The 26,308-nt window shown below is 36.0% G+C and overlaps 1 protein-coding gene across 4 annotated transcripts in view; it reads left to right on the top strand.

Annotated features, from left to right (window-relative positions):
- Positions 1-26,308, top strand: part of VWA8 (von Willebrand factor A domain containing 8) — a 359,640-nt gene that overhangs the window by 87,719 nt on the left and 245,613 nt on the right. For all 4 annotated transcript variants that reach the window (XM_087436018.1, XM_087436017.1, XM_087436019.1 and 1 more), the window contains 4 exons: positions 12,800-12,960; positions 14,958-15,071; positions 23,950-24,118; positions 26,201-26,278. In XM_087436018.1, coding sequence (XP_087292144.1) covers positions 12,800-12,960; positions 14,958-15,071; positions 23,950-24,118; positions 26,201-26,278 — 522 coding nt within the window. The remainder of the gene's footprint in view (positions 1-12,799; positions 12,961-14,957; positions 15,072-23,949; positions 24,119-26,200; positions 26,279-26,308) is intronic.

The raw sequence follows: 26,308 nt of genomic DNA, 5'->3' as shown, positions 1-26,308 counted from the left end.
GCATGAAGAAGATACCTAGTTGAATATGCACCATCTTAGAGGCTTGGGAAATCTCAAAATATATTAATTAGAATGACTTTTGTTTTTATGTATGTCAGGGATGGGTATGATTATTCAGACATTGTTGTCATCTTCTCCATCAAAAACATTTAAGAGCTTCTCTGTTTATAGTGTTCCCTAATGTAGAAAAGCAATAGAATTATTTAGATCAACTCCTGATTTTTGAGAACTAATAAGTTCTTTAGAATAAGGCAGGAGACTCTATTTTGAGACATGTTCATTTTAGTTCTAGAATTATTAATTTTCTATGTATTTCCTATGTTTTTAAAAAATAAGGTTTGTGATAATTTAATAATCTCTTTTTGTAGTCTCTTTGAAGTGGTCAAAGTTATTTACCAAAATTTAACCCACTAATTACTCTAAAATAAGCCAGTAAAGTGGAATTTCCTGACTTTCAATATTAAGGATGAGAAAGGTTAAGTGCCAGAGTTTATACCTCAAATTAAAGCTTGTATAACAGGTCCTATCTTATTAATTTTGAAGCCATTTTCTTGCCAGATTGTACATCTTTGAAAACAATAAGCAGCAGACAGTGAGGCGCACTCTGAGATAAGAGAGAACTTGGGTTGAGGCCCTACAAGTACCATCTGTTTTTATTTGGAATGCTTTCCTTTGCATTAGCTTGATTTGCTTTAGAATGCTAGTGTTCTTGTCACATCACAGTTTGTTTTTCAGTGTTGGTCTGTTTTTCTACTTCCTAGCTTTTTTAAAACAACATGATAGAACAGAGGAATGTAGGAGTTTCCAAAAATTAATGGTTGTTTTCAACTGATGGAAGTCCATCTCAACAGTATGTTATTTTTATAATTGAAGCTTTGTAAAACATATCTTAGGCTCTCGTTTCGACAGATAATTTTGTTAAAAAACAAAATTCAACTGAGTAAATTTAAAGATCTAATTGGCTTTATTCAACGATTCATGAATCAGGCAGCATCCCATCTAGCAAATAGAAAAGAGCTCCAAGGAGCTGTACAAAATGGAAGGCTTTTATAGACAGAAGGAGGCGGAAAAGGAAGTTTCTAACAAAGAGTGGATTGTTTCAGGCAAGATCATCATCCTTTGGGGGAAGGGCAGAAGTCTAAAAGGCAGATTACTTCACTAGTGCTGACCAGGTAATTCCAGATTGACTGGTTAAGGGTCACGTTCCTGGGAGAGGCTGAAACTGCAATCAGCTTAAATATTAAGTCTTGGTTTGCTGATGTGAGGCTTAGCACAAGTGACTCCATTTTGGGCCTGTTATTTCTTTTCTTTAATAATCTCATAAGTTGAGCGTAATGACATTTGTAGTATTTTATGTTAAGCTGACAACTAGAACTACTTGGAGTGTTTATATGATAGGACATCAGACAAAGTTATGTATTGAAAAAGCAAGATATTTGCTTGTTTAACTTGATAATCTTTTAAACTTATATATTCTAAAAATGCAAAGTGTACCTTAAAGTTTAACTGTGCAGTATACGCTATAAAGGTTCATTTTGAAGAAACTGTCTTATGTTGAATAAATTTTCCATTTAAGAGGCAATAAGTTTTGCATTTGCTTTTTTTAAAAAAAGTATCCAAATTTGATATTCAGATCTTTTATAACTTTGAAAGTATGCATTGAACTTTTTATTTAAGTGAAGCACTGTACTTTTTAAGTAATGGACAACATCTTTTGTGTTATCTTAACAAAATTTAGTTATCATGAGGTATTTATTAGATTTAGAAAAACACACTAGAAGGCCTTTGGGCATGTGTATAAAAATAAACATTTCGAAAAAAACCAAATTCATTAGCCCAAGGAAGAAAACAGAAGTGATCAAGGAATCCTACCAAATAAGGAACTCCAGCCTGAAAGGTATTGTATTTACCATCGTTGGTGATCCAAAAACATAGGATCCATAAATTTGAGGAGGGAAGGAATTTCAAATTTAGGGATTCTCTGTGGAATAGTTCCAAATTTAAGGATGCTGTGTAATAAAGTCCCAGTACTATTGGTAAGAACACACTGTTTGGCTTGACCATCTCCATTAGTGAGTACTTTTGCTTTAAATGTAGTTTACAGTAGTTTTGATTAGAGTCTTAGGGCAATCTTTTAAGAGTCTTGAGGATTTTGTAGTTATCAAAGATCACTGCAAGGGTGAGGAGTTTGCCAAAGGTTAGTGAGAATGTTCCTTGTGGAGAATATGTCAAAAAAGAAAATAAAGAAGGCTAGAACTTTGATTTGATTTTGAAATTCACAGTTTTTGTAAATACAATGTATTACAATGTATTTTGTGAACATATTTTATTCTTGGAAATAAAAAGTAAATACATACTTCTCAGCTTTATCATATAGTTGCCTTTTGTGATTCCTAAATGCTTTGTTTTTCTATTCTTCCTCTGTTAAAAAACCCCAATGACTCAGTATCCAGACCACTAGCTGAATGTGTAGAACTTTATTGCTTATTTACAAGCTGGTCGTCTCATAGTAGAAACAGGGATTGCTGAGGTGTTCGAAGGGAAAGCCATTTGGCAGAACCATAGAAATAGTCAAAAAGGACAGCAAAGGGAAAGACGTTCTTGAACAGAACTCAACTAGTGCCTCCGGGAACTCAGAGTTGAAGTAGCTTGGGATTTAAGCTGGTAGAAGTTGCTAAAATCCTGATTTTACATTTTATTGACTTTCTATTATTGACTTTTGTTAAAATATTAACAATCTCTTCAGGGGCCTTGGCCAGCCCAGCTTCTGTGATGCTTCCTGCTTATTTCCTGTGGTTCCCTTACGCTCTCCCAGATTTAGGTAGCTGCGGGCAGGCAGCCTCTGCCCAGGAGAGGAGTGGTGCCCATTGTGCCCCCACATAGGGAGGAAAGTGGGCAGGGTGAGAAGGTTGCCCTGCTACCTCCACCAGCCTGTTTCTTTAATCTTAGCAAGCCTCTTTCTGTGCTGCTTCAGGCCAGAGGCTCCACATTTATGCTTATTGATGCCATCGACTCGTCCCTATCTCCCACCTGGTGAACAGGTGTTTGGCTCCCGGCTGCCCAGTGTGTCCTATGGGGGAGCAGCTCAGAGACAGCAGCTTTAGTTTTGTGAGGAAGCTTCCAAAAGGGACACATTAAACCCATCAAACATTGTTAAGTATTGCAGCCATGGCACACTTCTTAGCCTTCTCCCCATCCACTCTACCCTCCACAGCCAATTATCAGTCTAACATCATTTGCTTTTTGCGGGATCCACTATAGCTATGGATGTCTCCGGTAGCTCTAACCCACCATCGCTGGACCTGTAGTTGAGAGTTTGCTGGAAAATGCATTTGGCATATGGAATTTTACTTTATAGAGTTTTTAAGAACACATCAGTTACGTCAGCTGGACATTTGTAGATATTTATTTATCTCTCCCTCTCTTTTCTTTTTTTTTGGAACATTGAAGTTCTACTCTCTTAGCAAATTTCAATTATATAATACAGTGTTATCAACTAGGGTCACTATGTTTTACATTATATCCTCAAATCTTATTCATTTTATACTTGAAAGTTTGTACCCTTTTACCAATCTCTTCTTACTTCCCCCACCCCCTTACAACCACTTTTCTACTCTCTGTTTCTAAGAGTTTGACTTTTTTTTTTAGATTCCACATATAAGTGATACCATGCAGTGTTTGTCTTTGTCTGGCTTATTTCACTTAGCATAATGCCCTCAAGGTCCATCCATGGTGTCGAAAATGGCAGGACTTCATTCTTTCTCGTGGCTGAATAATATTCCTGTGTGTGTGTAGGTGTGTATCACATCTTCTTTATCCATTCATCCACGGGTGGACACTTAACGTTGTTTCCATATCTTAGCTAGTGTGAATAATGCAGCAATGAACATGGGAGTGCAGATATCTCTTCAATATCCTGCTGACATTTTCTTTGGATATATACCCAGAAGTGGGGTTGCTGGATCATATGGTAGTTCTATTTTTAATTTTTGAGGGACCTCCATACTGTCATCCATAGTAGTTGCACCAATTTACATTCCCACCAACAGTGCACAAGGGTTCCCTTTTCTCCACATCCTCACCGAGTTTGCTATCTCTTATCTTTTTGATAATAGCCACTCTAACAGGTGTGAGGTGGTGTCATTGTGGTTTTGATTTGCATTTCCCTGATGAGTAGTAACTTTGAGCATCTTTTTATGTGCCTGTTAGCCATTTCTGGTCTTTGGAAAAATGTCTATTCAATTCCTTTGCCCTTTTTTTTTTTTTTTTTTTTTTTTTTTTGATGAGGGAGATCAGCCCTGAGCTAACATCTGCTGCCAGTTCTCCTCTTTTTGCTGAGGAGATTGGCCCTGGGCTAACATCCGTGCCCATCTTCCTCTACGTTATATGTGGGACACCTGCCACAGCATGGCTTGATAAGCGGTGTGTAGGTCCACGTCTCAGATCCAAACCTGCGACCTCTCGGCCGCTGAGGCGAAGCACACAAACCCAAATGCTACACCACCAGGCTGGCCCCCCTCTGCCCATTTTTTAATCGATTGTTTTTTTTGCTATAGAGTTTTGAGTTCTTTATATATTTTAGATATTAGCCCCTTATCAGATGTATGATTTGCAAATATTTTCTCCCATTCATTAGGTCGCTTTTTTATTTTGTTGATGATTTCCTTTGCTGTGCAGAATCTTTTTCTTTTTAGTTTGATGTAGTCCCTCCTGTTTATTTTTGCTTTTGTTGCCTTTGCTTTTGATGTCAAATCCAAAAAATAATCACCAAGACCAATATCAAGGAGCTTACTGCCTATATTTTCGTCTAGGAATTTTATGGTTTCAAGTCTTAGTTTTCCAGTCTTTAATCCATTTTGAGTTGATTTTTGTGTATAGTGTAAGGTAGGGGTCCAGTTTCATTCTTTTGCATGTGGTTGTACAGTTTTCCTGACACCATTTATTGAAGACACTATCCTTTCCCCAATATTTTGTCAAAAATTTGTCACCATATATGCGTGAGTTTATTTATTTAAACTTAGATTTATTGTTAGATTTAAATTTTAATGTACTTGCATTTTGTTTCTTTAATTGATTCAGATTCATCTGTTGTTTATTAAATATCCATTAGCTGCCAGACATTATCTCATTTTATTCTAAAGATATTTTACTCACTTCACCCATTTATCATATTGTAAGTGGCAGAATTGGAATTGAAACCAAACTTTGCTCTTACTGTAGCCATCCTTTCCACTGTGCTGCTTTCCATGTTGGCTGACTAGAAGAAGTTGAGTGTTGTTGATGAGGCCAAATGCCATGTCTGCTCCACGTGTCTTGACTGAATACTGAACGGATTGTTAGTACTTACAACTACCTGATTTTACATCTTGTTACTTGCTTTTAAAAACTCACTTATTATAAGGCAAGTATTATTGCAGATATTTAAACAATTGATTGCTACTTTCCCATCTGTTCTAACAGAGTCAAACATTTGTGATAAAATACAGCAGAGTCTGCAGTACCATTTGAATAAAATGTGGTTTTTTAGATTGTGTGTACTGGGGTTCTACTGTATAACATCTTGGCTTTTTGCCTTCCTTTTTGAAACTGTTCTTACCCTTCTTTTTATACTTAGTTGTCTGTGAACATTTCTTCACAAATTTTAATAAGTTGGTTTACTTTTAAAATATCATTATCCTTATGTTGTGGTTTTTGTTGTGGACAAGAGAATCCATCCCGGCTCTCTAAAACTGAGAGGGATTTATTACAGGGTATTAGGTAGCTTACAGAATTTCTGGGAGAGATCGGGAACAGGGTTTAGATTTTATCCAGTTAGGAGTGACAGAGCAGGAGAACCTCAGCCATAGCTGTCCCAGAAGAACAGGTCTCCTCATGTTGGCTGTCACCTCACTCTCATTGCTCGCTGCCAGTTTTTTCAGTTCCCAGTTTTGTGTATGTGAGAAAGCTTAGTAGAACCTGGGTCACATACAGAACCCTAGCTGCAAAGGCATCTGTGAAATGATGTTTCTAGTTCGCTAGCCTCTTTATTTTTATTTATTATTTGTTTATTTGTTTATGTATTATTATTTTTTGTGAGGATGATTAGTTCTGAGCTAACGCCTGTTGCCAATCCTCCTGTTTTAGGCTGAGAAAGATTGGCCCGGGGCTAACATGTGTGCCCATCGTGCCCATCTTCCTCTACTTTATGTGGGACGCATGCCACATCGTGGCTTGAGGAGCAGTGCATAGGTCCGAACCTGGGATCTGAACCTGCGAACCCTGGGCCACCAGAAGCGGAGTGCACGAACTTAACCACTATGCCACCATGCCGGCCTCCTCTAGCCTCTTTAGTACAGGAATAGTAGAAGGGGATTTGATTGAGTGTCTTCACTGAATACATATTACATTATTTGCACCTACACTGACCTTGACTTTATATTTTTATTTTGCAACTTTAGTAAGATGTCCTTTTATTGGGTCAGTTAGTGAGATATTGGATTTGATTTCTAGTTAGCTTCAATTAGAAGAATTTTGTTCGATGTTCATAGAATAAATCTTTAACTAGAGCAGATCATTTTGAAATAGATCCCACTGGTTACAATGAAGAGAGCTATAAATGATTCAAAATCAACTTCTTCCCGTGGATAGTAACTTAAAACAATCGTGGTACGCTTGTATGCAATCATTGTATACATAAAGGGAGCATGTATTATATGTGGGACAGGTTAAAAATAGTTCTTTAAAAGAAAACTTAAGGGAGAAGCATGGAAGAGTTTACAAATAATTTTACAGGATATGTAAAACAAGAGGCCTTTTTGTTTGAGATCAGACGTAAATGACACTGAGGAATGTTGGCAGCTTGCCTTGTGTTCTGTTCGCTGAGCATGCTTAGACTGTAAATAATGGCTTCATTTCTATTCCAGGACCAAAAAATTATTAATGTTCTGTGTTTATGCAATATTTATGCAGTATTCTGCCATTAATAGGTATGGACATAATTAATCCCTTCTTGCAAAGTTGATAGCTTCCATCAGCTAGTCTTGGTGTATTCTTTTATTCACTTAAATCCCAGATTTTCTTAGTATTTATACTACTGGTAGGATATTTTTTGGTAGGATAAATTTTGCTCAACTAAGCAAAACTTATTTGAGGTAGACCTGGAATGCCTACAGAATTCCAGCTAGTTTCTTTTGGGAAAAAAAAAATCATTAATAATACTTATTTACCCCAATCAAAAAAAATGCCCACTATTATATTTGTAATTCAGAAGTAAGAAAATGAAGAATCATATCCACTTAGAGCTACAATTACTGTTAACTAAAGCAATTTTATTTCAATTTTTTATATATGTACTTAAAGATATTTTTAAGCAGCGATAGAGACTAGCTGCATTTGAGGGCAGTTCAGGGAGTGGGTAACATCATAGTCACTACTTCCTGACTCTTCTCAAAGAATTTGAGAAACAGCATTTGTGAAGGGTAGCCTGAGAGGTGTGCAACTGGTATATTAATTCTATAATATATCCATGGATTGATTAATCCAGATCAGCTCTTTCTCTATGGAATTTCTTTTACTGAGATTTGTTGCTGTATTTGTCTTAATAATATTCTTGGCTCCTCTGCTTATTAGCTGTGTGTCCTTGTTTGGATAAGCTATTTAACCTCCTCATACCTCAGTTTTCTCATCTGTAAAATGAAGACGATGACTGTACCTATCTCTTAGGGTTATAAGGATTACATAAGTTAATTTACTTAAAGTACTTAGCACCTAGTAAGCTCTCAGTAAGTATTAGTTGCTATAATTATTGTTACTTCTATTTTAACTCCTTAACACACTGTCTTTTATATGATGACCTGACCCATGGGACAAATTTTTCTCAATCTTATTTTCAGGAATTGTAGTGCTACTTCATTTTTGATGTGAATGCTGTGGTTATTATGACTTAGATAACTTTTTAATGTCACTCTTTTTTGTGTTCGATATTAGAAAGATTAGATTCACTTTTTAGATTCTTCTTATAATATGCATTTTGTGTATCATCTCTGCCTTTCTTGGTTTCATCTTCCCTTGTTTAGTTTTCTTTATCAGCTTATTTTTAATTTTATAATACATTATGTTACACATATTTTTGCAAGCTTCCTTACTTTCTGAAACTCTTCTGGGTCCATGGATGTGGTAAAAATGTGTATTTTTTTCACCTCGGTGAGTTCATACTCTATATACACTTTGATATCCTATTTTCACTATAATTATTTAAATTTTGTCCATAGATGTGGTAAAAATTTGTATTTTTTTCACCTGAGTGAGGTCATACTCTATATACACTTTGGTATCCTGCTTTTACTGTAATTATTTAAGTTTTCTATCAGAAAAACTATAGATGCTTTATAATGTAAAATTTTACTTTTTTATCAGTGTTCGTATTTAAAGAGAGAGGTAGCTCAGATTTCTTTATAGGCTAAAAATTTGCTATAACATTTTCAGTTGTCTTTCTGAATGATGTTATACCTTGGAAAACTAATCTAATCTTATTCTAGCCACTAAACACAACCACTTTTTGCAGTTTTTTTATCAAACCAATGACTTGTATCCAGGTTTCTCAAGGGAATCTCAGAAAAATTAGTGTGTACTATTCAAAGGTACAAGGTACATAATTGCTTTAGAGTTCAAATCTATATTCTCTGGTACATTTCATACAGTTATGCTTCTCATTTTAATAGGACATTTTTATTTTCAGTAGGGTTTCTCCACTGCAAATCAAAAAAACAAAATTCTAAATGACATGGCATCTTAAGAGATAAATGTGCATGTTTTCCAGGGATCTGAATGAAGGTGAGGTGTTGAAGGTTAGACAATGGCAACTCTAAAGGAACTAGATTTCATGTCCTGTTATTTTAAAATTTTTAAGGAAATGCAGAAAGAGGAAATGCTTCGGGCTCTATGATATCATTAGTGCTATTTTTGTTCTATTAAGTTCAGAGGTTTCAGGGGTAAGAAAAATATATGCAAAAATGGGGATATTCATCTTTCTTGATTTTTATTAGTGTGCTTTAAAAATTCTCATGGAATAAGCACACTTTCTTTTTTTACTTTTGCCTTTCCACTTGCTTTAGAGTTGTGTGTGTAGGTGGAAAGAATAAGGAAATGATATATATTTTTAACAATTCCGTAATACAGTATATGTTAAAATAAATAAAGATATTAAAAGAATTTCATGGTACTAAAACCCAAATATTTTATAGACAGAAACACTTGAAAATGCTGTTACTCTATTTTATTTAATTTCATTGTTTTATTAATTGGTTTATAACATTATTTAAATTTCAGGTATACATCATTATATTTCAATTTCTGTATAGACTACATCATGTTCACCAAAGAATAATTACTATCCGTCACCGTACACATGTGCCCTGTCACCCCTTTTGCCCTCTCTCCTCCCCCCTTCCCCTCTGGTAACCACCAATCTAATCTCTATATCTATGTGTTTGTTTGTTGTTGTTGTTTTTATCTTCTACTTATCAATGAAATCATACGGAGAAAGCTGTTACTGTATTTTAAAAATTAGCTTATTATTGAAATTAGTTCATATCACTGACCCATTTCAGACTATGCCGAAAAAGTTCTGTTAATTATGTTTGATTAGGGTCAGTTGTTCTGTGAAAGTGCAGTTTTGCTTTGGTGTCTTTGCACTTTCACCCAATTGAAAATAACTTTCACATAATTAAAAATAATTTCTAATTATAACTAATATTGTGGAAAATGTGGCCAATTATCTCTTTAAGGAAAAACTAAAATTTTATCTTTTCTCCCAATATAGGATCTTAATTATGATAATCAACATCTTGTATTAAAGGGAATGCTTTTTTTCCTCTTTAGAGTTTTCATTTTAATGCAAAGATATATTAGAAATGAAGAATGGCTCTTTTTGACATGATAGTATGCAGAGAGTTTAGATGATAAAACTGAACTGAGCTAGTCTTCTAAGAAATGTCAAGTATTTTCCATTTTCTACCCCCTGAAGATTGAAGAAAGGGAGAATATTTCTGGTCTATACTTGTAGTTGGCATTAACAGCATTGGACTCGGTTGATCTGTTACTGCTTGTTGTGTAGCAAAAAATAATCATTTTGTTTTACTTCAGTAAGTATAAGGGACTCTCCAACTGCTAGGTTGGAAAAGAAGAGCCCTATGTACTGGTTGTTTTTTTCACCATCTTTATTAGTAAATATTTACTTATTTGAATGAGGCAAGTATTGCAGACTTTGTGTGAATTAAGATATGAAAGTATTTTGGAATCATGACCCAATGAAGTAGTGCTTTTTCTTTTCGTTTTTTTTTTTTTTTTTGTGAGTAAGATCAGCCCTGAGCTAACATCCATGCCAATCCTCCTCTTTTTGCTGAGGAAGACCGGCTCTGAGCTAACATCCGTGCCGATCTTCCTCCACTTTATGTGGGATGCCGCCACAGCATGGCCTGACAAGCGGTCCCTCGGTGCTCGCCCGGGATCCAAACCCCGGGCCGCCAGCAGCGGAGCACTCGCACTTAACCACTATGTCACAAGGCCTGCCCCAAGTAGTGCTTTCTCCTGTCGTTCAGAATATGTTGGTAGGAGAGCGACGAATTTTCTCTGTTGAAATAAAAAAATGTATATATTACCAGTTGCTAGCCTCAGTTCCTTAGGAGTCTGAACCTCTTAGGCCAGAGTCACATTCCTCATCTCCTTTTCCTGGGCCCAGCCAAAAGACTCAAGAGCTGAGTTGGGTCAGGATACCATCTGTGTTCAGTCTGAAGCTGGGATTTTCAAAATTAACTCCCATCCATTTCTTTAAAAAATATGGTATCAGTGAGATGCCTTCTTCATGTTAACTCCTGTCTGAATACGAATAGGAATGCTTAAAGGAAACAAGACCTACTCTTTCCTTTTTTTCCTTCATTTTTTTCACATTTTAATTTATGCCATTTTGTTATGCATTTTGTATATCCTTGTGCCATCCCATAAATCCCTATTAGAATAAGGAAGGGGTATAAATACATGAGACAAAGTTTCACATTAACTTAGTGTCTCTTTTCTAAAGCAGTGTTTCCCACCCGGAAAGTGTATCAGATATCGCCTATGTAATGTTTAATAAAAAGCAGGTGGTAAGCTCCATCTGGGATCTGCTGAATGCAAATCTTCAGACTGATGAGGCCTAAGCTTATGTATTTTCCAAAAGGTCCCCCAGCTATTTCTGATATGTACCTCTGATTTAGAACCACTGTGCTAAAGCGTGTTTTCTGTTTGTTTTATTCTCTAGGACAATATATGATGTAACTCTATAGTGAATATTTTTGTGGAATAATTAGTACCAAGAGTTTTCTTTAAATTTACCTGTTTGTGTGTGTGTACTTACATATGTATAGGTACATACTTGATTTTTTCATAATTTGATTATGAAAATGACCCACAAATATTTATTTTGATTTGTCCTATTTTTTTCACACAGTGACCCATTTCCTGTTCTATAGCACAGCTATGAGTGGGAATGAGCTCATTCTCACCATGAACCATCTCAGTAAACACTGACGATGGTGATAAATTTAGTTTTAGCTGTTAACCGTCACTGGCAGCTTACAATGACGTGCTCCTATAGTTTGCATAGAATTTAAAATTCATAGTTGAAGAATTAAATAAAATTAATGAGTTAAACCAAATTTTGATAATATGCCAAAGCCAGCCGTTTAGGGCTATGGGAACTTGCTGAATTTGAATGTTATTGTTTCTCAAGTGTCTATATGCTTCAGTATAAGCCTATTCCTACTTCCTAGGTCAGTACTTTTTTGATAGTGAGAATATTGAAATAATTAAGACTTACATTTTAATTTTGCTTTCAATACAGATTTGTTGCCATTTTGAATATAAGCAAATTCATTATAGCAGTTTTCTATCTGCTTAAAACTTGGAGTTGGATATCAAGAAGATATCCTTTAAATTTTTGGATAAAATTGACTGTAAATATTTAACTTTTGTTTGATATAAGTAGGACAAAATTTATCTGAAGCTAATAACAGAAAAGAAACTATCGTCTTCACCATTAATACATGTAAGAAAAAATTGTTCATATTTTTTGATACCAAAATTTCTTTACAGTAGATAGGCTTTAATATGCCACTACTATTAATAGTTTGCTTAAGTCTGTTAACGCTGTTTTCGTGCTAGCACATTGTGTGTGTGCTTTAAAAAATTGCTTATAGATGCCATGCTATTGTTTGGCGATTCCTCTACCTCAGCTGATGACTGTCCTCCTCAGTTTCCTCCATTTGCAAACCTCTTTAAACGTAGTGAGTCATTGTGATGGTTCCTAGCATGGGTTTGCAGGAGAATTAATCCACTGCAAGAAAATGCACATTATTCATAAGCATTTCTGCCCGTAGAGTTTGTATGGCCTCTAAATCTTAAAAAGGAATCCAGATATTTTGGTGCCTGCAGGAGTAAAGCTGATTGAGTTAAATTTCATTGAGGTCAGGTGGAAATTACTGCCATCATTTGTGTAGATACCAAATGAACATTTTAAAAAAAGAGCAAAATGCTAAATAAAAAGGAGGAAAATAAACCCCCTCACTCTTACTCTATTGTATTGATGAATAATAGGAAAAAACTTCAAATAACCCAGAAAAGTTTCTGAATATTTTTCTTTGGCCGATTGGAGAAGATAACTTCCCAGTTGTTATACAGAATGGTATGTTCAGAGAAAGGTAACTATAAAGCTAAATAAGCTGCCATCTATGTCTTAAAAATTAATTCTGCATTTTCTTTGGTGGGTGGTGGGGATTGGTTTTAGGATATGACCGCGCGTGATTTGCTACAGCAGAGATACACTCTTCCAAATGGAGACACTGCCTGGCGGTCCTCACCCCTTGTAAATGCTGCTCTGGAAGGAAAGCTGGTCCTCTTGGATGGCATTCACCGGGTCAACGTGGGCACACTCGCTGTATTGCAAAGGTTTGTATGAGTCACACACCCAGAAAAACACACCACATAAACAGTAGATGTGGAATGCTCCCAGTCTTCTTTTTTAAACAGGGTTGCGTGGATCCTGAGAAACTTATAATTCTATATCCAAGTAAAGCAGCAGATTTTTTTTACTGTTGTAGACACAGTACAGTATAACTTCAAATAATGAACATTTTGGGAAAAGCCACTGCCATAGCAAAATGCTGTGAGTCATAGCTAGAAAAAGAAAACTTTTAGGTTGTGATTTTGAAAGACTTTATATGTGCTGGTTGATATATGCAACAAGTCACATGGCTGAAGTTTCTACTATTTATCAGAGTTACAGCTTCACTGTTTACAAACTCCTTATGAATCATAGATCTAAATTATTGGCTGATCTTTTTGGAATTTTTTTTTGAGAGAAAATATAGTTCCTTATATAAAATGTGTAATGCTAATTAACTTTTCTAGAATTTAATGTTAAAAGAAGGCTTCATGTGTAATTTTCATGGAAAATATTCCCATCCTGTGTCATTTTGGGAGATTAATGATACTGACTTTTTGTTTTTTGTTGTTACTTCTTGATTGTATCACTTGTAGACATTTGGTTTTTAACTTAGACTTATCAGGAAAGTTCAAATAAGTGGAATAACCCATTTCCCCATTTAAAGTTTTTTGTCCTTGACAAGATGCAGTTATTAAGTATAATTAAAGATTCCAAAAACATTGTGTTATTCTTGATCAGATTTGAGAGCATTTACAAATAATAACCACTAACTTTCAATAATTTACCATAAACATTCCATAGATTTATAATATTTTTCTCTTCTAAACAGACAAATGCAGACACAAACAAAAAGTACTCCCCCCTTTTATTGGTTATCTCTTGCTGTTAAACCAAGTAGTAGTAGCAGCAGGAGCTACCGTTAGTTGAGTCCGTAACTCTTTACTGGGCGTTGTGCTAAGCCAGTGCTTCTCAGCTTCTCAACCTTGGAATCGCCTTGTGGAAGTGGGGCTTAAAAATTACTGATGTTTGGGCTCCACCTCCTGAGATTCTGATGTAACTGATCCATGGTGAAACCTGAAAACTGGAGTTTTTAAACCCTTCCCAGGAGATTCTAATGTGCCGCCAAGATTGAGAACAACTATATAATCATCTGCCTAATATCAGCTGTTTAATTTTCACAACAATACTATGAGGTTGGTATTATTGCCCTAATTTTATAAAAGATAAAAATTTAGAGAGATGGAGTAGTTCTCCCCCTAGTCATTCAGCTAATAAAGAGCAGAGCTGGATTTGAATCCGGATCTGACTGACTCCACTGCCCATGCTCCTAACTTCTGCATTATGCAGTCTCCCCTCTCCTCAGTGCTTACTGAGTGAGGTTGTGTGGGGAAACTGTAACGTGGGCAGCAAGAGACTTAGGGGTTGGTGTAAGCTCTAGAGCAGTACTTTTCAACCTTTGCAACATCTGGAAGACAATGGTATTTGTGCTGTGGACAGTTAGATCACCACAATAGTTAGTATATGAAATAGCACTAGTTTCATTATGAAGATTTTTGGTATTTTAAATCCTGTAATTCCAAAGATATAAATATTTTGTTAATACTATCCCTTAAAGAGTTACATTAGACTCAAGGGAGTATGTGCCAACTGCCTTGTTCAAATGCCTTGTTAGTAAAGTGACTCATGGTTATCCTGAGTCACTCATTCAGCCATTTCTTCTCATTTCTCTCTTCCCCTTTCCAGCTCGTCTTTGTCCTCCTCCTTCCTATCTACATCCAGTTATCCATGACTATTGCTGTCCAGTACAGAAACCAGCAGTTTTTCCAACTATAACAGCACTAGCCAACTTGAAATTTTAAAAGATGCAGCTAACAAAATTGTTAGACTCAATTGCCAGTAATAATACATGATTAAAATGTTAATTGACTGATTTCTACCTCAAATAACTTCAGCGTTCAAAACTGATTAATTTGTTTCCTGTCTTCCCCTATCCCGTTAGGTTGATCCATGATCGAGAGCTAAGCCTCTATGATGGCTCCAGGCTGCTGAGAGAAGACAGGTACATGCGTTTGAAAGAGGAGCTGCAAATGTCTGATGAGCAGCTTCGGAAGAGGTAATTTTGGGTACACTGCTCTTACTCTAAGTGTCTAGTATACCTTCTTTTTCTTATTCTTCTAAACCTAGGGTCAAGCCAAGATAACTTTGAACAGCTCAATAATTTGGTGTCCTGCACGTGCTCATAGTTGGGCACTTCTTAAAACTGAATGTTGCTATCCAAGATGTACTCTGAACTCTCAGCTGTACTGTTAGACAAGTGTTTAAACATTTTATAAGAATGTTAGTTTCAAGAAGGTAATCCTTCTTCTGTTGTCCTAGCAATTCAATTTGGCCCCATACTTTGTATCCCTTCAGCAAAAAAAGAAAAGAAAAGAAAAGCCTCACAATTAACTGGGTCCGCCCTCCTAAGAAGTCATCCGTTATTCCTGGGGAATGCCACCTGACGCAGGATTACCCTTTCTGACTCATTTAAACATTCCTTCCAGAGACCAACAACCAAATGCAATGCATGAGACTTAATTGGATCCTGGATTGGGAAGCAAAATGAAAACAGTCATAAAAGACACCTTTGGGACAATTGGAAAAATTTAAATAGGGACTATATGTATTACATAATATTGAATTAAATAGTAATTTTCTTAGGTATCATAGTTATCGTGGTTATGAAGGAGAATATTCCTATTCTTAGGAGAAGCATGCTGAGATATTTAAGGGATAAAGTAAAAAGATGTCTACAACTTCCAAATGTTTCAGGGAAAAAAAGACATGTATGTATGTGTGTATACAAACGCACATACACCACATGGATAGAAAGAGAGAAAGATCAAGTGAGAGCAAGAACACAAATGTGGTAAAATCTAATAATTTGTGAAATCTAGGTGAAGGATATATGGGTATTCATAGTAGTCTAGTCTTTCAATTTTCTATGGGTTTGAAAAATTTCAGAATAAAAAGTTTGAAGGAAAATATTTCTTTCAGCTACATATACTATACTTTCCCTTAGAGGAGGTTTGACAAATATGTTATTTTCTGTCTCATTATATTTCCATGGATATTTTGATATAATTAGAGATTGTTACCTTGGGGAATTCCTAGTCACTTAATCTGATCTCATTTAATTGAAGCTTCCTATCCCCTTAAAGGGCTTGCTGCCATATTTAAAAGATTAAAATCTTACAAATGATAATTAAGTGTATTTCTTATTGGGTTTATGTTTTAAGGAGAGTTTTGTTTAAAAATTTCCTTGGAATTTTTTCATAGAGAGGAAATGTTAAATTCCGTACTATCTCTGTATAAATTATTAAAAAATTCACTTGATTACACAGCTATTTATGCTTCTGAGGTGCGTATCATCAGATTCCTCTAAGCCCAGTAAATGGTTTGGTTGAGTGTTTAGGGAAGCAGGTTATAAAGATCCCTCTCATTTCATATCTTTGATTTATAACATTCAGCTTTTGTACATTATTTGCATGTGAATCATCCATCAGGGAACAGTTTATGTTTTCAGGGGGATGAACAAAGCAATTGGGCAGTAGCCCTCAGCAAGCCTGCCTGTCAGTTTCCCTTAAGGACTTCAGGAGCGTTGTATTTGTAGCCAAATGTCCAGGAAATGACAACCCTTTTCTATGAAGAGTACCCAAGTTCTCCCTAATGGTCACAGTTTTACAAATGAAAACAATTTCAGGAACAGGGCGGCCCTGAGCATCATGTGCAGGGTTTTACTCAGCATGGTAAGTAGTACTTCCTTCTCAAAGTGTACCCTCTTCATCACTATTGATTTTCATCTCTCCTGAGTATAAACCAGGCTTCGTTCTACTCCAGAGGTCACTCTGAGTAGGTGGAGATAGGTCATAGCACTGTATGGTTTCCTTCACTTATTTTTTATTTTTGTTTGAATTTATCATTGTTAAACATGCGTGAAACTTGAGCCAGATAGTTTTTTAAGGCTTTTTATGAAAAATACCAGTCCTCTGTCATCTGTTCTGGGAGTCTTTTCCATTTGCTACTGCCTAGAGGCTACACTTTCAACTCTTAACTGTTTCTTTTGGTATTTGCCTCTATATCACTACATAATATACTTTCATTGATATTTCTTGATTTATTTTTCAATGTTAGGCATTACCCTCTGATTTCATACTATGGAAAACTAAAGTTTAGCTCTCTTTCACTATCCGTCTTCCTACTACACATACATACTTCCTATCTCCCATTCTTCCTAAATAGTTATATAATAATTTTGTTTAGAACTTTATTCAATGTTTGTATTATTATCACAGCGTAAAGACTATACACAGCTGAGCTATTCAGTAAACTGCAGTTGTTTTCCCTTTCTTGCATATGTTTTCTTTTTCCCAAAGTTAATAATTGCCTACATATAAGGAGAGGCATATATATAAATAAATAATTACAAGGCAGCCTTTAAATATTGGAATAGAGATCTACACAATAATGCTATGGGAACAGAGAGGAGGAAGTCGCCCTATTTTCTATATATTTATCATTTTTTCATCCCAGATACTTCCCCTGTTGTCCAAATCTCCTTTCAGCACGTTCAGGCACATGAGGTATTTTATCAGTTTCATCTTTCTCCCCTAGTGTGTTCTGACTTGCCCTGACCTGGACTTGTCCTTCATACCTGTAGCTCATTTGTCACCCTAGATCTCTCTCAACTCCCAATTCCCTGTTTCCTCTGGTCTCTCTTTCTGTGATTTTCATTAGTTAGATGTTGAACGTTCTGGGCTGAACTTCTAATTTTCTTTTCGTTCTTACATTCTAACAATTTGTTGGAACTTCATTGACTTTTCAGAGGTGAGATATGTAACAATTGATTCTCCTCTCTGTCTGAAATATTTCTACCAGTTGATAGTCTAATTCCTTTTCTTATCAGTATTCCTCCTTTTTTTACCTGAGAAACACACTATTTTCTTATGATTGTAAACAGTTTTTCTGTTTATTTTATTGTTAAACACAGTCATGTTATACAATCTTCTTCACTCTGATGATATGGATTGTTGGTAAATTTCTTTACCTTTTCCTGGTTAACCTAGAGTAAATTTTGTAGCCCGTTTTTGTCTTTCTGAGAATAAATATGTTCTCTTTTGGGGTTATATTAGGTTATAAAAGGTTAGCTTCTTCCTTTAAGCCAATTGATAATATTTCTTTCAAGGCTGTATTTATTGGTTAGAAAGCTGGCACCTTGACTAAAAAGACAGCACAGCATAAAAAGCAGGAAATTTGTACTCAGTGAGGAAATTAATTTATTTCATGAGTTGTTCTTGTAAGTAATATGATCCATTATCTAGCATGGGTTGATCCTATGTGCTGTCCATATCTAGTATGTCACTCTTGGCATCAGCATTGGAACTGCAAATTAGAAACTCATAACCCAAGTCGTCTATCCTTTTCATTTCTGTACCTAATCACAGAACTGAAGTTTAGCAAAGTGATTATTATTTCTGATAGTCTTTAAACAAACTCAGCTGTTAATGCTTTGTTTCCTTGTGGGAGATTTTGAGATAGAGGAAAAAGGTCAAAGGTAGAATGAAAGGAAGGCAGGTTTAAGAGCTTCTTTGCTTCTAGATCCAATTTGATAAATTTAGATACCTGTTTAGCTTTCACATAGCAACAATTTTCATATTTGTGTTTGGCAGGACTCCTTTTGTTACAAGTAACCAAAAAAACCCTTAAATTTTTGCAAAAAGGAACTTGGTGGTATCTCACATGTTCAAAGGAAGGTCAAGGATGCAGTTGGGCCTTAGGAAGTATCTGAAACCTAGGACTTTAATGTTGTCAGGGCTCTGTCTTGCTCTGTACTTCATCTCTTTGGTTCTAATGTCACAAGACCTGGCACGTAGTAGACCACTTAGTGAATGTTTTTGAATGAGTGAATAAATCGTAACCTAGGATAAATTCTAGGAAACTCAAGTAAAGGTAATTCTATTAATCCAGTTTTACATGACCTTCTGAGCTAGCAATGTTTCCTTTTATGAACCCAATAATTAAGAATACATTGCTTTTTAATGACAAGTGTGTTACCATAGGATCTCATAATTAACAGCTGCTAGCAATGGCTTACCAAGCCTCTCAACTTCATAGCGTGAAACCCAGTTTCTAAACAATTTTATTTGACTCCTTTGCCAACCTTCATTGTATTCTAATTCTTCACTAAGATCCTATTCCTTATCATTTCCAGAGTGCTCTCCGGGTTTTTGTGTTCTTTGCAGGTAATCACATGGCTAATAGGCCCTCAAATGGCTTAGGAAATTTTAGAGACTTTCCTTCTCTTATTTGCAAGACACCAGGGATACTGTGGACATGTATTAGAAATAGCATTATTTCTAATATAATGGTTAGAAATAAGATTATGGCCACACACATCAGACACCATCCCTGCATTTCTCATAGGAAGTAAGGACCAAAATAGAACTGCTTCCTTTGATGAGAAAAACTTCTTTGGGGAAAGGGAGAGTACAAATACTATAGGCTGCTAAATGTGACCCTTCCTGCCGTTGGTCAGATCATAGATGAGGGGGGCAAGATTTTCTTGAGAAAATAGTGAGTTACTAATAGTTTATTTTGCCAAGAAAAGGCTTCTGGTTATCTCAGGAAGTACTGAAGATTAGTGGCCTAGTCTCGGTTGTAATTTTATATACTCTAACAGTTTTGCTTTTTTTTTTTTTTTCTTTTGGTGAGGAAGATCAGCCCTGAGCTAACATCTGATGCCAATCCTCCTCTTTTTGCTGAGGAAGATTGGCCCTGGGCTGACATCCATGCCCATCTTCCTCTACTTTATATGGGACACCGCCACAGCATGGCTTGACAAACGGTGCGTCAGTGTGTGCCTGGGATCCGAACCTGCGAACCCCGGGCCGCCGAAGTGGAGCATGCGCACTTAACCGCTGCGCCACTGGCCCAGCCCCTGGTTTTGCCTTTTTTGTTGACTATTTTATTTTTATCGATTGTGATTGAACATTGAACACAGTTTATAATCTCTCACTTTTTATTGATCAGTGGTGAACTATAACTGGACATTGGGCACATCCTTGATCAATTAGATTCTCTGGACCCTTTTACTCTTACTGTTATGTTTGAGGATAGTTAGGATCCAAGCATTCTCTCCTACCTCCCCAGACCCCTCAGCATCTTTTTGCTAGTGAATTAGGCCATATAAATTTTTAACAAAATTCAAGGTAGATCCAGGATTTTATGCCCAAGTCTTTTTGTTTGATCTCCAAACAAAGAGCTTTAAACAAATTCTGATTTTAAAAAATAAAGCTAAACATTTTTATGGTCAAGGGACAGTTTTAAGCTCTGTGCCTGTAAAGGGTCTAATTACCTAATTTTGTATGTATCAGTTTTGTCTTTTTGATGCAGAGAATGTACCTTCCCTCACAAATTCATTCAAAACCAGATTCAGACTAGTTGCTCTGCTTTTTGGGTAGGAAACCGTTATGTTCAGTTCGTATCACTTACCTTTGTTTTGTCCTTGCCACCAAAGGTCTTCAAAAGCTTCTTGCAGTTATGGTTATTAACAACAGCAATGCATTTATTTAATTTAGCATCTGCTCTCTTCCAGGTATTATCTGGCGTGGTATAAAGATTAGTAAGGAATGTGTCCATGCAGTTTGCTACATTGCATAGAAAAAAGGAGAAATAGGGGCTGTGTACAGAACTGCATAACCTCTAGGTCTGAATTGGAACATTAGTATTACAGTATGGAAGGCTGGTTACAGAATCCTCTTCTGGTTCATGATTAATATCTTTATAGAAACCTTCTATATCATTCTCTCAAGTTTCTTAATATACAGATTTGACAAAAAATGTACCATGTAATTTCTTTCAAAAGATGGGAATTTATTGCGTTCTTTTTTGTTTTATTAATAACTATGTTGAGGTATAATTGACATAATAAACTGCATATTTAGAGTGTACAGTTTGATAATTTTTGATATTTATATACCTATGAAACCATCACTCCAATCAAGGTAATGAATACATCTGTGACCCCCAAAGTATCCTCAGATTCCTTTGTAATCCCTCCCTCCTGGCCCTTCTCATCTTCCTCTCCAACCCCTAGGAAACTGCTTCCAGTTGTGCTATGTAACTTGTATTTTCTTTTTTTTTTTAATATATATATTTTTTTTGCTGAGGAAGATTTGCCCTGAGCTAACATCTGTTGCCAATCCTCCTCTTTTTGCTTGAGGAAGATTCGCCCTGAGCTAACATCTGTGCCAATCTTCCTCTGTTTTGTATGTGCGTTGCTGCCACAGCATGGCTGCTGACAAGTGGTGTAGGTCTGCGCCCAGGAACCGAACCCAGGCTGCTGAAATGGAGCACACCGAACTTAACCACTAGGCCATGGGGCTGGCGCCTGTAGCTTGTATTTTCTAGAGTTTTATATAAATGAAATCACACGGTATGTACTCTTTTGGGTCTGGCTTCTTTCATGCAGTGTAATTATTTTGTATATAAAAGTAATTCATTCCTTTTTATTGTTGAGAAGCATTGGAAAGTACTTTATTCTCTAAAAAACTTATACTCTCCAAACACACATATTGACCCCAATATTTTTATTTTTAAATCTTTTTAAAAGATCTTTTTGCTTTTTAAATCTTTAGTCTTTAAGAAATAATAGCTATTTATCTGAAGTTAAGCCATATCTTTAGTTTTATTTGTTATTTGTTGTTAAATTCTAGTAAAATTAACGTTAGCCTTGATTTTAAATTTTAATAGTGCTTGTTGCCTAATTCTCAATTACTTACCATTTCTTCAGCCTTTGTATTACCCACCAGTATGTCAAATCACCCAAAACTACATGGCAGATCCTCAGGAGTACTCTGTTCTCTAACTTGCAGACTTGGAGAATCTACATCATCAGGAAATGACTTTCCGTATTGGCCTGTTTATATGTAAGGAAGCCTTTGGGGATAACCTAGCAAAAAAAACGCCCTTCACGTCTTGTTATTCAATAGTTTGATGGCTGTTTTCTAGTCAGCATACACTTCTCTGCCTGTCACATCAGCTGTCAGAAACTGCCCCATTTAAATTGGGCCAGGTCAGTCAGGCACCATCCTAGAGTCAGTACCAAAATCCAGCCACAGACAATATATGTCCTAAGCGATGACCATCGCCTTATTTAAATTCGAACCACCTAGCTTTCTCTCCTGTTAATTGCTCTTCTAGTCCTAACTTTACAGCTCAGCTGTAGTACCTGTTTCCTGATCTATTGGTTTAAGGATTTAAATTGGACTTCTTCTTTTGACTTGCTTTTTGGATTTTGGCATTGTTTATTCCCTGATTTTAGTATTCCTCACTATCTTGAGTGAGACACTACATCTGCAGCTTTACTTTTGTGCAGTCAAAGCAGACTCTGTCTCTTCCACCTTCTTTTGTCCCAACTAGGAGAGAAGAGGATCAAGGATGAATCTAACATCTGTTGCTGGGCCATGAAGCAGAGTTTTCTGGATTATAGCAAACCATTCCGGAAGTAGAAAATGGAATAACCTTCCCTTTTAGCTTTCAGATTCCAGCATTTTCTGTATCCAGATTCTATTATGTGACAATCTAATTACTAGCAATCCTGAGTGATCATGCTATCTTCAGGACTTTCGGGCACTGTCTATATTGTTATCCTTCCCTGTTTTCCTACAACAACTCCTTTGGACAGATCTTCTCCATGCCCTGCTTTAATATCTGTAAATAAGTCTTTTTTTCCCCTACCTAGAGAAATGAAATGATATATGGTAGCTTTTATGAATTCATCCAGACTATGACTATTCATATGACTATTTCTAAAAATTGCTTTTCCTTGGCTTACAAATTATGGTGTGGCCTCTAAAATTGCAGATCATGCAGTTAGGGACTCAGTGGACCTACCTGTTGGATTGGGAGACTTTTTCTTTTCTGAAATCTTCGGAGTACTTATCTGATTCTCTCCACATATATCCTACCTCCTGATATTCTAGCTGCCTAATCACTTAACTTTTGGGTTCTATTATAATAGTTATTGGCAATCGATAGTCTGTTTCTGGAGAAATGCCAGTTACGTACCTGTATTTTTGTTTTTTTTAAGATCTTGGCAGGTATTTATACGAATTTCATCTCTCCTTTCTCTTAGCAAGGATGATATTACCCTCTAGAGGTATATTTCCCCTGAGCTTTTGAGTAGAATTGATAAAAACTGATCCACATGATTAGATCATAGTAAGGGATTTCTAGTCCCTTCTCCAAAAACAATTCGGTCATTTTACAAACCATGAGAAGTCTTCCCTTACTCCTCTATATGTCCTAGAACATTTACATCTTCAGATTCCCTACCAGAGATTTATAAAAGATTACTTTAAAAATCATAACATTTCCTATAAAATGATAAAAGAGTGAATTATATAAAAGTTCAGTTTTCTCTACCTTTTTAAGACCTAAGTATTCTTATTGTCAATCCAAATTTTAAATTTAATCCAACCCCTTATGCTGTTAAATTTTCTGTATTGTAAAAAATCTCCTCATCTTAAATTATACTTCTTGGTCTTTCAGTGATTGACATAGAGTGGGTTTCTTACAAGACAGGAGGTTTTGAGGGGAGTTTGAATAAAGAAGGCGGACCTATGTAATGAATATGAACTGGATGGGATTTTGTTTCAAGGGACTATGGAGAAAATTTTTTGTAGCCATAACAACATATCCAGAACAGTGGTTTGTGCCAGGGATGAAGTTTCGTCAGTGGATATGGTACATCAGATATCAGCAGTAGAGGATTCTTTTTTTGTTTTAATCTTAGGTTCTTAGAATGTCCTGACTTTTTTCAAAGCTTGTTCTTTGGATATTAGCTTTGACTATATTAACAGCATGATAGGCTTATCATTGCCTAGGCTTTAGCTACCATGACCTAATTTCTAACATGGAAGGTTATGTTATTTTATTTTTTTCCCTTTTAGATCTATTTTTCCTGTCCACCCCTCCTTCAGAATCATCGCCCTGGCAGAACCCCCTGTTATTGGAAGCACAACACAGCAATGGCTGGGACCAGAATTCTTAACCATGTTCTTTTTCCATTACATGAAACCACTTGTCAAAAGTGAAGAAATCCAAGTGATTAAGGAAATGGTAAGAGTGAAGCCAGCTCTAGTCTGTTGCCTTCAGCTGTTCTCTCTAAGGCACTCTGATGTCTGCTGGAACAGAGTTGCACATTTTTGGCTTTTTCTCCCCATTTATTCCCAGATTTCCTCATATAATGGTTCTCAAACTTTAACATTTTTCAGAATTATCTGGAGGGCTTGGTAAAATGCAGATTGCTGACTCAGTAGGTCTGGGATGGTACATGAGAATTTGCATTTCTAAAGTTCTCAGGTGGTGCTGATACTCCTGATCTGGGAACCACAATTTGAGAACCATGGATGTAGACTGTCTCTCCTCTTTCCTCATGTGGAGGCAGTTTTGGGATTCCTTTTTCTTTCATATTCAGCCAAAGGTGACTATTTTAAGTTCCTACTATAAGGGGAAATCAAATATATTTTAGTTCCTTAGATTTTGTAGAAAATCCCAAGTAGTCATGGTCCCCTCAGGACTGTAATATATCCTATACTTACCTGATTAGTTGTCTGGTGCCTTGTAGTTTATGTAATCTATTCTTCAACATCTACCTTAAGCAAGCATTGCGTTTAGCACTTTGGGAGTTCTATAACTGCACTATTCAATGTATTAGCACTAGCTACATTAAATAAAATTTTAAAATTCAGTTTCTCAGTCATATTTCAAGTGATCAATAGCCACATGGAGGCTTTTGGCTACCATATTAGATAGCATAGACAAAGAGCGTTTCCATCATTACAGAATGTTCTATTGGACAGTATTGTTCTAGATCACTAATAACGAACTTTTTACATAAATGAACTCATCATCTTTGAAATACCAGAATGAAACTGATTAATTTTAAATCTTGTGAGCATGGTTGTAGATAAGGGTGTTGGCTTTAAAGTCAAACAACTTGCCTTTAAATGCCAAATCTGCTACTTATTAACGTCCAGATCTTGGATAAATTACTCAACCATAGTTTCTTCATCTGAAGATGGGGATAATACTACTTCTTACATACAGGATTCATTTAAAGAATAAATGAGATAAAGCATGTACTGAATAGAACTTAGAATTTTTAAATGTTCCAATCACTTAAATGACCGAAAAACCCTGAGCAATTTACTTCTGAAATGGTCACATTTTACCATTGTTCTAACATCTCTTTCTGATCTTTTTAAAAAATTTAAATTTTTTATTAAGTACAAATTTCTTATAATTCAGTTCAATTCAGTATTTAATTAGATTAAAATGTTATATTTAAAAGCAAAAAGTGTGTGTTATTTGGGCGGCTGTTCTTTAGAGCTCATTGATAGTTGATCATGTCCCTGAGGTATATGGTTTAAACGTCCTTCCAGAAATGGACAGTTTGAGATCCGTTCTATATGAGGATACCTTACATCACTTAGTAGACATATATATAAGATTACTACTAACTGAAGGAGTTTGGTTTCAGTAAGAAAATGCCCGAATTAGAGTTTAAAATATCATACTGAAGCTAACAAAAAAGGAAATGGTAATATATGAAAAGTTTTTTACAGACAAACTATATGCCAGTTTTTTTTTTTTTTTTGGTGATGAAGATTAGCCCTGAGCTAACATCCGTTGCCAGTCCTCCTCTTTTTTTTGCTGAGGAAGATTGGCCCTAGGCTAACATCTGTGCCCATCTTCCTTTACTTTATATGTGGGACTCCTGCCACAGCATGGCTTGACAAGTGGTGCATGGGTCTGCGCCGGGGATCCAAACCTGCGAACCCCAGCCCACCAAAGCAGAGTGCACGAACTTAACCACTGCGCCACTGGACCAGCCCCCCTATATGCCGGTTTTTAGTTGAATTAGAGGCTCCTTTCAGTTTTTTCCCAGGGATTGAATTGTATATGGAGAAGGGTAGCTTGATTTTGATTACTTGATTCTTAAAGAGAAAGCAAAGGCTTAGATGTTTCCTGAGAAGGTGAATAAGCCAATTTATCCATGAGTTAAACATGTTATCTATAATCAAGGACTTTCTAAAATGTAATTCTAATATTGTTTGCTAAATAGCCATAATTTCTGGTTGATTGATCAGATATCCGAATTTATTCTTTCTGTCTTTCCTCAATTCTCTCATAAAATAGGTTCCAAATATACCTCAGGAAGCTTTGGGCAAGTTGTTATCATTTACACACAAACTCAGAGAGACACAGGATCCAACAGTAAGTCTGGGCTTTTCCCCACAGGATTTT

The sequence above is a fragment of the Ceratotherium simum genome, chromosome 10 (genome assembly GCF_057802395.1).
Source record: "Ceratotherium simum simum isolate JZ-2026a chromosome 10, ASM5780239v1, whole genome shotgun sequence".
NCBI lineage: Eukaryota > Metazoa > Chordata > Mammalia > Perissodactyla > Rhinocerotidae > Ceratotherium > Ceratotherium simum.
This window is presented reverse-complemented; position numbering and strand designations above follow the sequence as displayed.